The 12,303-nt window shown below is 47.5% G+C and overlaps 1 protein-coding gene across 4 annotated transcripts in view; it reads left to right on the top strand.

Moving 5' to 3' along the window:
- The window catches only part of EYA3 (EYA transcriptional coactivator and phosphatase 3), a 128,121-nt gene that overhangs the window by 109,696 nt on the left and 6,122 nt on the right, over positions 1 to 12,303 (top strand). For all 4 annotated transcript variants that reach the window (XM_077838119.1, XM_077838117.1, XM_077838118.1 and 1 more), the window contains 5 exons: positions 2,414 to 2,472; positions 5,206 to 5,366; positions 7,110 to 7,224; positions 8,137 to 8,258; positions 9,674 to 9,774. In XM_077838119.1, coding sequence (XP_077694245.1) covers positions 2,414 to 2,472; positions 5,206 to 5,366; positions 7,110 to 7,224; positions 8,137 to 8,258; positions 9,674 to 9,774 — 558 coding nt within the window. The remainder of the gene's footprint in view (positions 1 to 2,413; positions 2,473 to 5,205; positions 5,367 to 7,109; positions 7,225 to 8,136; positions 8,259 to 9,673; positions 9,775 to 12,303) is intronic.

Raw genomic sequence — 12,303 nt, 5'->3', positions numbered from 1 at the left:
CAAGACTTTGAGAACATAATTTTTAGCATAGATACATAATGCCTTAAATATTATCTGTACACACATTTCACTATGATTATTAGGAATCATAGTAGACTACTGGCTCTTGGCAGAGATCTCACATCCCACCCTCTGGTGAACTATTGTACAGATCTCTGATCCAGGGGATCCCTGTAAAACCCTGCACTCCTTGTGCCCTCTGCCAGTTGGCACCAAGGGGTCCGTGGGTCCCAATTCCCATCAACAACAACGAGAACTCTACACTTAGGTTTGTATCCTGCACTACATTCAGCATTTCCCCTGGTTCCTGGTGGTGACTCTACTAGGCTCTTTCCTCCAATTCCTCATGTTTGCTACGACTGGTTCAGCTCAAATGGGGGAGCGATGTTGGGATCAGTAGTTTAGACTGGGCTGCAAGCAGCCACCAGTGTTTTAATTAGACCGAGCCAATGACTGACTAGTTTTTTTGGTGTCCGAAGAGAAACATCATAAACACAAAATAAAAAGGTTAGTTTCAAACCAAAACTGAATTTTCTCTGTTTTACTTGACGAAACAAAAAAAATGAAAAAATTTCATTTGGCTCAATCAAAGGTTTTGAACGTCAATTCGAACCAACATTTCATTTGAAATAATGTCAAATCAATGTATTTTGACATTTTCAAAATTTGTTTTCAGGTTTGGGTTTGCTTTTTTTTGGCTGAAACTGTTTGCCAAATTCAACCCAAATTTGCGAATGGGTTTGGTGCCGCGAAAAATGCATTTATTGGCCAATTTACTATTTGCCCCAAAAATCGCACTGAGCTGTAGTTTTAACTGCCCCATGACCTCGCCTGCTCAGGTCTACACAAGGTAGTTAAAATGCCAACAGTGGCCAGTGAACTTTTTGATACTCGTGGTCTTACCATCACCTCCAGTGGTAGCAGCAAGGGAAAAATTTTCAAGAAAAAGGGCATTTAGGGATATGATTCTGCACGGGCTCTTTGCTCTACTGAGCACTGCGCTGTTTGCAATATCGCCACTACATTACAGGTTGATGGCATGTCTCCATGGCTGGTTTATTGGGATGGAATTAATTTGGATTTGGATAATCATTGATCAGATGATGTTTCAACATTGCACAAAGATACTGTAAAATACAGTGTGGATTTGGTAGCCAAGGTGAAAGTCACAGATGAGCTTCATGCAGTATAGCTGCAGATGTTGATGCAGCCCAGGATATCAGAGAGACAAGGTGGGAGAGGTAATGTCTTTTATTGGACCAACTTCTGTTGGTGAGAGAGACATGCTTTCAAGCTTACACAGAGCTCTTCTTCAGGTCTGGGAAAGATACTCCCACTGTCACAGCTAAATTCAAGGTTGAACAGATTTTTTAGCATAAGTAGGTAGTACATACTCTAAGGGACCATTCAAGGAAGAGTGGCACATTAACACCTCTGGAGCTTAAATTCATAACTCTGCTAGGCACTAAAAATCATGGACTGAACAAAGATGCTGGATTTATGGCTGTTTATAACAATCTGTAACCCACTAACCCCCTCTTTGTGTCCTGTGACTGCAGAGGTGTGACGGGCCACTCTACCTTGAATTATCCCTTACAATATGTGCTAACTACTTATGCTAAACAATCTGTTCCACCTTGCATTTAGCTATGATGCTGGAGTACCTCTCCCAGACCCTGAAGAAGAGCTCTGTGGGTATGTCCACACTGCAACCAGACACCTGCAGCTGGCCTGTGCCAGCTGGCTCGGGCTGGTGCTGTGGGGGAGTTTAATTGCAGTGTAGACTTCCAGGCTCAGGCTGCAGCCCAAGCTCTGGGACCCTCCTACCTCGCAGGATCCTAGAGCCTGTGCTCTGGCCCAAGCCCAGAAGTCTACACTGCAGTTAAACAGCACCACAGCCTGAATCCCATGAGCCTGAGTCAGCTGGCATGGGCCAGTCGTGGGTTTCTAACAGCAGCGTGGACATGCTGCGTGGGGCTCACATTTGTTCCACCTCACCCACTTTGTCACTCTAAATGAGCATCAGAAGTTCAGTCAGGGTAAACTCCGACAATTTCCAGTTATTTGTTCAAATGTTCTGAACCTTTGAGTCACAAACCTGAGCTGAAATGTCATGGAAGCAAACTCTGCCCAGACATTTCTGGTACTTCAAGTTCCAGTCTTGGCCAGAACTTGCAAGTGCAGAGGTGCTGAGGAATGAAATCTTAAATGTGAGAGGCAAAGATAACTGAAGTTCTTTGAACTTCAAAAAGGTTTGTTTTGGGAGACAGGATGGAAGATTTCATCTTTCATCTAAACCAGTTTGCTAATCCTGTTGGGTAATCTAAGATTTGTACACATACAACCAGCCAATTTGTGTTCTATCAGTGCATTCCTCAGCTTCAGCAATCTGTGGGTCTTTTGTCTTGAACAGGAGTGTGACCAGGTGCATGTAGAAGATGTTGCATCAGATGACAATGGACAAGACTTAAGGTGGTATATTCAAGAAGTGTGTGGAGTGAGCAACTGGTTTAGTGCTTCTCTGTATGAGAGATTTACTACAAGAAAAGCTGTGAGGGAAGGGGAAGCTACTTAGCCAAACAATCCAACATAACCACTTGTGTACTCTGTTGTACTATCTGGTGGTTGAAACTGGGTAAACTTGAGGAGCAGGCTCCAAGTCTGAGATCTTGCCCTCTGAAAGTCCTGCCAGAGTCTTTGACATGATGCCGTGCAGCTGTGACCTAGGGTGAATGGTTGATACAAGCTAGAAAGACCTTCTAGATCATTTTGGCCAGCACAGGCTTACTCCCTTGTTGGTGGTTCTTACATTTTATCATAGAGGGGCCATCTCCTAATCTAAGCTTCCTGCTTTCCCTGGGCCAACTCTACACCTTGATTCACAGTAAAGCAATATTAGGACAGTATTGAGGAGACAAGATGGGTGCAGCAGTCTGGGTGATATCTGTGCTTCTCCTTGGGGGATAGGGGCGGGGGGGCCTGGCATCTCATTTCTTCTACCTGGCGGGAGTGTCCTTCACACTTGCTAGGCCTGAATCTCCCCCCATACAGGCAGCTCTCCTCTCACCAGGCCACTCTGCAGTCCAGTTTTGGGCTGGCTGCTGACCCTCCATACATGATGGTCTTTGCAAATTGTCTTGATTGAATTTACGCCAAAGAAACTGTCCACAAAGAGATGAAGCAGCCATAGAGGGTTCAGAAAGTGTTTTCCCCCTCTCTCCCAGTTTACCCAAATTTAGGGTAATGAGAGCAAGCGCACAGTGCTGAGAGAAACCAAAGACAAATTGCTAAAATTTCAGCTACTCACATGGAAACTGGTCAGCTGGGATAGGGTTTAGCAAAGCAACCTCTTGACTCCTTACACAAAGGCTTCTGGGTGTAGCTAGCTGTAGAGCACACAAGAGGAGAGGCTTTTTGTGATCTGGGCTCACGTAACACACAGGAGTCGGTCTGAGCTGTAACTACAGTTGGACCATTAAATAAGTGACACCAATATAATTAAGTTAAAACGGTCACAGAAGACTGCAAGGAACTTCAGAGCAACCTAACACAACTAGGTGACTGAGCAACATGCTGGCAGATGAACTTCGGTATTGACAAGTTCAGGGAAAAGCACATTGAGAGGAATAATTTGAACTACTTTGGCTTCCAAATTAAGCCTTCAGAAAAAGAGACCAGGCTATGGTTGTGGTCATGTCTGTGAGTGCATCGACTCGGTGCAAAAAAACAAACAAGGTGTGAAGTGTCATGAAACAGGCTAGAGAATACCACTGACGGTATTATAATGGCATGTCCTTACCTTGGAAATTGTACCCTATCACCTGACAGTAGAAATGACAGTCTATTTAATGGGAGACTTGGAACCCTACTGACACGTTAGTCTGAGTGTAAAACAGTACCAGACAATCTTGGACTGAATAATGAAAAAAATTGTCTAAATACCTAGAAGAAAGAATTATGTGTAGTAAGCAGCATGGACTCAGTAAACCTAGACTGCAGTTGACAAATCTGCTGGCCGGAGGGAGACCGGTAACACAGTAAATGTAACTTAACTAGATTTCAGTGAAACCTTTTTGTATTGAAGCCAATGAAAGCAAGGAAGTCAGAAAGCAGCTGCAAAGAAAACTGGAACACATTGGCTGAGAGGTAGCAAGGTCTTAATGGGGAGTCACCAAATGAGGGAGGTAGCTAATGGGCTACTATAGGCAGTCTCTGGCTTGTGCATCTCAATACAATATGATCTGAAGTGCAAAGTGAGGTTAGTGAGATGCCCTAAACCAGGAGGGATTCTCAGACATAGCTTTTATGTAGTTTAGGTTCTAGATACATGTCTGTGAATTTAAACAACTTTATTAGAACTTTTCACTTTAAAAAACAACAACCCCAATGTCTCAAAGAAATGTGGCAAGCTCAGCAGTGAAAAAAGGGAAAGTGACTTATTTAGAAAGCCTTGGTGCAAACACAAGTGCCAGTGTGTGTGTGTAGAGAGGCATTTCCGGTAAAGCAAAGAGGGTAATAGTACTGCCCCCTCTTGACCGGTTGAGACTGTGCTGGGGACGCTGAGTGGAGTGCTGCCTGTCTCCCCAGTGGAGGGTTGAGAAAGGTGAGACCTATGAAAAGAGAGTGATTACATTTGATTACTGAGGCCTGGTGATTAAAGGGGAATCATAGAATATCAGGGTTGGAAGGGACCTCAGGAGATCATCTCGCCCAACCCCCTGCTCAAAGCAGGACCAATCCCCAATTTTTGCCCCAGATCCCGAAATGGCCCCCTCAAGGATTGAACTCACAACCCTGGGTTTAGCAGGCCAGTGCTCAAACCACTGAGCTATCCCTCCGCTCTGTTATATATAATGCTATATAACTGGGAGGTGTTAGCCAAGGGAGAAGGAGACGGTTTCTGTAGTTAAGGGAGTGCAAGAGGAATAATCTCACACTTCGAATGCAGCGGTTCAGGTGCAGTGGTGAGACCTGTTGAGCATTGAGGTAAATTGCCCAGTGAGCACACACAGTCCCCATCTTCACTGGTGCTGAGGAACAGGCCCGTTATGTAGAGAGGACCTGTCTGCAATGGGGGGAAGGACTGGTGGTTCCAGAGGCTTGATCAGCCATGGGCAGAGTGTGAAACTAGAAAACCACCAGTTAGGAGGATGTCAGCCAGCCTGCTGCTGCAGCTTGTGTAACAGGTTTGTTTTTCTGCTCTAGTAACTACAGTTTCTCCACGGATGGCTTCAGTGGCTCAGGAAACAATGCCAATCACAGCTCCGCAGTGGGGGCACAGGGAGGAGTGGACTGGATGAGAAAACTGGCTTTCCGCTACCGCAAAGTGCGAGAGATCTATGACAAGCACAAAAGCAATGTTGGAGGTGAGTGCAGGCCACGCGCGTGTGCACAGGTGCTGGAACCTTGACCACAGGTGAAGTTTGAGCACCATGCACAAAGCGGGGTTCTTGCTGGAAGCTGTTCCACATACAGTAATTTTTACTCATCCTGGTGCTTGGGCATTAGCAAAGCCGCCACCCCCTAAGGCAGCATATGGGATCCACCCTTTGGGAGAACCCAGACCATCCATTCTTTCCATTTCCTAGCTTCAGGGGCATGGCCACTCCCCCGAGACATGTTGCATCATTTTCATGTGTTGAAAATGCATTAGCCAGAACTGAAAGGCAATCTGATGCAATTTGCTAGCTATGTAGGTTGCATTGATCAGTTTCCAGTGCCTTTAGCAGGTTATAATCTTTCCATTAAATGTAAAATGTCCCATTGCTGCTGCTTTTGTACACCTTAAATCGCTTGAAATAAACCATTCTGCACTTCACAACATTTATTTTCACAAACCTTGATTTGTTTCCCGTGTGAAAAAGAGAGACATTCAAAAGGTTGTTCAGCAGTACAGAGTGCAGAATGAGACTGGTTTGTGATGTGAGATGGAGAATCCCACAACTGGAAGTGTAGCGCGTTAGGCCTTGTTTGCATTGGCCAGGTTTAGCTTGTGCTGGTGTGGGGCTGGACTAGAGTTGCTGGAGGTCAGGACTGAGGTGAATTGGCACAATGTTAGCTAGTGAGGGGTGTGAAATGTTGCATGTTTTCACGCTACCTACGTCTCCCTAGGTTCACTGGATTCATCCTTAACCGCCGTGAGTTTTCCTGAAATGTGTGCTGTGTGCACTCTTCAGACTGCTGGGCCCACAGTCTGATGCGCCTTTTTTAAAATCTGTCGGCAAAGTTCTTTGAATTCCTTATCCAGTTTCTTCTCTTCCCCTCCTCCCACAAAAAGTGTTCTCCTAACAACCCCAAAACTCTGCATTGCCCACACTAACCCAGGAGCAGTAGTGGGATGTGCAAATGTACTGGTGACAGCCCTGCTACCCCTTGTATTTAAGTCTCTTTCTAAAAGATCTGTATTCTAGCTCTCAAACCTACATTCTGGGCTTGGTTCAGGATTTACTGGGTGGAATTCTCTGGCCTGTGCTATGGAGGAGGTCAGATGGGATGATCAGAATTGTCCTTTCAGGCCCTATGAATCTATAAATATAATGCTTTACTGCTTCAGTGTGCTCCACCCCAATGTCAAGGATGTTTGGTCAGCATTTTTCCTTTCTTACAGGTGGAGAAGTTCAGATACAGAGAGGTTATAGACTTGCCCAAGGCCACACAGTAAGTCTGTGTCAGGACTGGGAATAGAACCCAGGAGTTCCTGCCTAGCTCCTTGCCCTTCACTCAGTGCACTTTGGAATGGAACAAAACGGAACAGATGATACTGTCAGTACTCTAAGGGCTAGTCTTACGCAATCATGTCAAAGTATCATGAAATGCCCTGCCCTGTTCCCTCTCCCCACACTCCTTAGAATTCAAACACCAGTTACAATCCTGACTTCCCAACCATGTCACCTGTGTGCCTGGAAACTGATTTACCAGCTGTTGTTTTCCTAATCTCATAGCCAGGTTTGAAAACAACCCTCCTCACATGCCTTTTCCAGCCAGTCAGACCAGAAAGCACTGCTGCTACCTTGAGGCCCGAATGGGGCAGTTCTCTGCACTGGACAATACCTCTACTTGGGGAAATATGGTTTTCTAAGGAGCTTTTTGTTTGTCTGCACCTCCTGTAGGCCTCCTCAGCCCACAGAAGAGAGAAGCTTTGCAGAGACTACGGGCTGATATAGAAGTGTTAACGGATTCCTGGCTGGGAACTGCATTAAAATCCCTACTTCTCATACAATCCAGGTATGGAACTGGGGCCAAGTACATGTCACTCCAACAGTAACTGTCCGTGACCAGCTGCCCAGGCACCGCTGCAGCGCCCATGCCTCTGTCAGAACAGGAAGTAACTCAGCAGAACTTGTGGAGGGGCATAGTGATCCTCTCACCCTGCTGCTTGCCCAGCGTTACAGTGACACACCTGTGCCGAAAAGCAGAGCAAAAGGCTGTGTGATCAGCAGCCCCTCGAAGCAGCTAATGCTTGTAGTACCCGTGCACAACTTTCTCTAGCTGCCTATTCCTTAGAACATTTGATATAATTTTTGGAGGGGATCCCCTGGGCTCTCTCTGTTCCCTCCCACTTTGTGTTTCTTCCCCCCCAGAGACCTGAGATACAGCAGCCCTCTGTTTGGCTAAAGTAGGCTGGGCCTGGCTTCGGCAGGTGTTTGTTACTGTCTACATAAGCATCAGTCAGAGGAAGTGCTCAGAACTGAAACTGAATGCTCCTTTCCCAGTGGCCAAAGGTGCTGCTTCCCTCACCCCAGGAGAGTGAGGGACAGACTTCTGCATGACAGCACATTGCTGTGTTCTTAGCTCCGACTCAAACTGACTTGCGTGCTCATGTCAGTGACTTGGAACAGAAAGGAATAGTGATGGACAGAGCCCAGCTACTGTTAAAGGCACTGAATGCAGTTTAAAGAAGAGGAGGGATGTACAAAAAGCGCTAAATGTAAGAGAAGGATGAGGGGGAGAGCAAGGAGGAGACTTTTTCAGTAGGCAAAAAGAGAGAGGCTAAATTACGATCTGCTTTGAAAAGTACAGCAGTGTCCAGCAAAGCATGTGGCCCCTGCTATGGTTGCCTAAGCCAGCTGTCCAGAGCCAGCCCCTGCACCCTCTGCCATGGCTGTGTTTTTCATTGTTACTTCTTTTACCCTTTAGAAAAAATTGTGTGAATGTCCTGATCACGACGACGCAGCTGGTGCCAGCTCTCGCCAAAGTTCTCTTGTACGGCTTGGGAGAAGTGTTCCCCATTGAAAATATTTATAGTGCTACAAAAATAGGTACGGTTATTGCTCCAAATAGCTCTTTGTTGTTGCCAGGGGTGCCTGTTTCGGAGTGCTGGCTGGGACCTCTAGAGGGAGAGCCAGAGCTCAGCTATGTCAGGGATTTTAGCACTGTTGCTACATCACCAGTGTGGATGGACTGCACTGGCATAATGCATGGTTTGTACCTTCACAGTTTATCCTGGGATAAACCCCACTTAACACAGGTGCAGAACATCCATGCCAGTTTGGCACTCGGGTAGCTGTCCTGGTGCAAAAAACCCTAATGTAGACGAGGCCCCAGTAACACAGCTAAGTTTGAACAGCACTGCCCAAGGCTGCCAATTGTGGGCTTCTGCCCTCATCCTTGTCATCGGGCACTTCACAGAGAGCATAGAATATGGCTTCAGTACAGCTCCTGAAGTATTCAAATTGTTTTAACACATTCTTATCAGTAGATATTTGAGATTTAAGCCTCTTCAGTAAAATCTCTTTAGGAAATAGAGAGTCCGCAGCCACCTGGCATACAGTGCAGGGACCCAGCCTCCTGCAGCAGACAGAGCCATTGCTAAAGGGACTTGACAGAGGCGTTGCTCAATTGGCAGAGTCTCACTGTCCCTCTCAAGGCCCAGTTTTGGTCAGGCCCTGTGTTGGGATGTGCAGGAGAAGGGAGGGCCCTGGTGCTGGCCAGAATTCCAGGGAGAGCACAGGCCCTGCTGGCAAGCCTCTGGGAGCTAGATGCCTGACAGAGCGAGAGGGCAGGGCCATGACTTTACCCTCCTCAGCACCGGACAGCAGAGCCAGTTGGGTGGAGGGGGGCAGGGCTGTACTGCACCCTCTCAGGAATGGTGTAGCTGCTGTGTGATGTCTGAATTGGCTAACAGTCCTGCTGGGGAACTCCTTGGCTTGCACCCCTCAAATGGCCTGGATATGGCACATTGGCCCATCTAGTCACTGGAGCTAGATCTGTAGTTGCAAAGCGTTTCCAGCCAGTCCTTGGGAAGGGAGTGGCAGGCACAGACAAATCTCTCCCTGGTGCCCAACTCCCCTAGTATGCAGTGGCTGTGAGCTCATCCTTCTAGACAGCCCAGTACTGGATTTGAAAAAGACATGGACTTGGGCTCCCGCATCAGAGAAGGAGCCAGCATTTGTATTGTGTGCTTTGAAAATGACCCTCTCTCTATCCTGGGATGGAAATAAGAGCACTGTGTAAATGAGAAATCTCTGCTGCCTGGCTCTCTCCAGCTGCTCGTGTGAAAGGGAACAGCTTGTACCAGTAGAGTCCAAAGCAGGTGTTCTGTCCTTGCCGAGGAGATGGTAGCCTTGTGAAAGGAACCAAACGAGAGTCTGTCCTTGGCCTGGCAGGGTGGGCCTGTGCTGGGGTGAGTAGTGCTGCTCCCACAAGCATTCACCATTGGGGTGTGTTTTGGCAGGTAAAGAGAGCTGTTTTGAGAGGATTGTGTCACGATTTGGAAAGAAAGTAACTTATGTGGTGATCGGAGATGGGCGCGATGAAGAGATAGCAGCTAAACAGGTGAGTGTCTGGGACTGCAGCTCAGGTTGTGGGGCTGGTGCGAACTGGGGGGCTGAGCTTGCACTGCTCTTCTTTTCCACAGACTCTGCTCCTGGGGCTTGGCTCTTCTTCCCTGGCTGCTCCCCAGTGGTGTGGAGCTCCTCCCCGATCCTCCTGTGACGTGCACTCCATCCCAGCTCTTCCCCTCTTGCCTCTGTGTAGCTGTTCATCTTGGCCTCTTCATCTCCTGGTGCCGTTGCCAGCATAAACTCTGTCACATTGTGCTCCTCTAGTGTTCTCCCTTGTGTACGTCAGTGAGGATCCACTGTAGGTATGCATGTGTCTCACATGCATGAGATTGGATTATTTTGAATTGCAGTACCTGGCAGGACCGAGCATGTGCCCTGTGTCTCCTTTTGGCCCCTGCCAGGGCAGAAAGGACAGGCAGCAACAACCCTCCCTCAGTTCCCTCTTACCAGCCATGGCAGCGAGACTGAGCCTAGATGGTGTCTGACCATCTAGTCTTTCACTCCAGCTAAACTTATCAAAAAACTCTTTCAGATCTTCTGAGATTCTTCAGAACCACCTTCATTCTTTATTTTTATTGGCCTATTCTGTTCTTAGCACTTGTCAAACCAACAGCTGCTTGCAGATCCCCTGTACAACCTGCCCATAGAGACAGCCCACCTGTACAGGAACTTAGAATGGCGGACTCCAAACATGCTGCCTTGTATGCCTTCTACAAATGCAAGAAGGCTGGGAAACAAGCAGGGAGAACTGGAAGTCCTGGCACAGTCAAGGAATTATGATGTGATTGGAATAACAGAGGCTTGGTGGGATAACTCACATGACTGGAGTACTGTCATGGATGGATATGTGCTGGAGGAACCAACTAGGGGCAGAGCTGTTCTTGACCTGCTGCTCACAAAGCAGGAAGAATTAGTAGGGGAAGCAAAAGTGGATGGGAATGTGGGAGGCAGTGACCATGAGATGGTCAAATTCAGGATCCTGAGACAAGGAATAAAGGAGAGCAGCAGAATACGGACCCTGGACTTCAGAAAAGCAGACTCTGTCCAGTTCCATTCCCTACCTGATATCCACCCACCCCCACCCCATCCCTTTTCAGGGACCTTTTTAACAAGAGCCTATAACGAACAGAAGTGGACCCCATTGCTTTGCCTAGGAACCATAGAAGAGGTACCTCAGGAGTGCAGGAGAAGAGGCTTCTAAACCTGATATTTCCCTGTCCCAAAGAAGAAAAGAGGTCTTCACCTATCCTAGACCTGAAGAGACTCAGCAAATACATATGCCATCTCAGATTCAGGATGGTAATATTTGCCTCCATGAACTCCAAGCTCCACTGGTTTGTGGCTCTTGATTTTCAGGATACATACTTCCAAATCGCCATCCACTTGGCCCACAGGAAGTATTAAGCATTTGCAGTGGGGCCCGACTGTCATCTGTACAGGGTTCTGTTCTCTGGACACTCTACGGAGCGAAGAGTGTTCACCAAGTGTCTGTCCATGGCGGCCGAGCATCTAAGGAAACAAGGAATCTATGTCTCCCCGTATCTAGACAACTGGCAGGTCAGAGGCAGATCCGAAGGGGAGATCAAAGCAGCTCATATCCTCGCTGCGTTCTCCCACTTGGGACTCCTGGTAAACCATGAGATGTTGTCTTTTGTACCAGCACAGATATTAGAGTTCAAAGGAGCTCTGCTCAACTCCTTTGAGGAAAGCTTTTGCCAAACTGAGGACAAGTTCCAGTCCCTACAGTTGTAGTATGTGACCCACAGACAAGGCCAACAACCACAGTGTGTCCATGTCTGGGACCCTTGGCCTTAAGTCTGTGCTCACATATGTGGCACCACTTACCAGACTTCACCTGAGCCTCCTGCAACACTGGCTGAGGACAGTCTATTCCCCATCTAGGCACCTTATGACCAAATAAGTCTCAGACCTACCCCATGTCCTGTGGTACCTCGAATGGTGGCTAGACCCACTGTACATAAGAAAAGGGGTACCTTTTTTAATCCCCTCCCTGATGATGATGCTGGTCACAGGCTGGAGTGTCCGCCTGAACCACCTGCAGATGCAAGCTTTCTGGCTTCAGGATGATCTAAAATTCCATGTGAATGTCTTGGAACTAAGAGCCATCAGGCTGGCTTCCATAGCATTCTTATCTGCCCTCTGGAATACCACAGTGCAGATCCTTATGGACAACACTCTGGTGATGCACTACATAAACAGGTAGGGAGGTACTCGATCATCTCCTTCCTGCCTGGAGGCGATTGTGTTCTGGAAATGGTGCCACTGACACACAGTGACTCCAGTAGCTCTGCACTGAACAGGGGTTAGCAACAACCTAGCACCTTCCTGAGCAGGAACGTGGCAACCAACCACAAGTGGTCACTGTGGAAATCCATCCCTAGATCCAGTGTTTTGCTGGTGGGCTATTCCCACCATAGGCCTGTTTGCATGGTGAACAATGCCACATGCAAGGACTTCTGCTCCATGGGAGGTTTTAGTCCCGCTCGCTTACAGACACCTT

This window comes from Eretmochelys imbricata, chromosome 19 (genome assembly GCF_965152235.1).
Source record: "Eretmochelys imbricata isolate rEreImb1 chromosome 19, rEreImb1.hap1, whole genome shotgun sequence".
Taxonomy (NCBI): Eukaryota; Metazoa; Chordata; order Testudines; family Cheloniidae; genus Eretmochelys; species Eretmochelys imbricata.
This window is presented reverse-complemented; position numbering and strand designations above follow the sequence as displayed.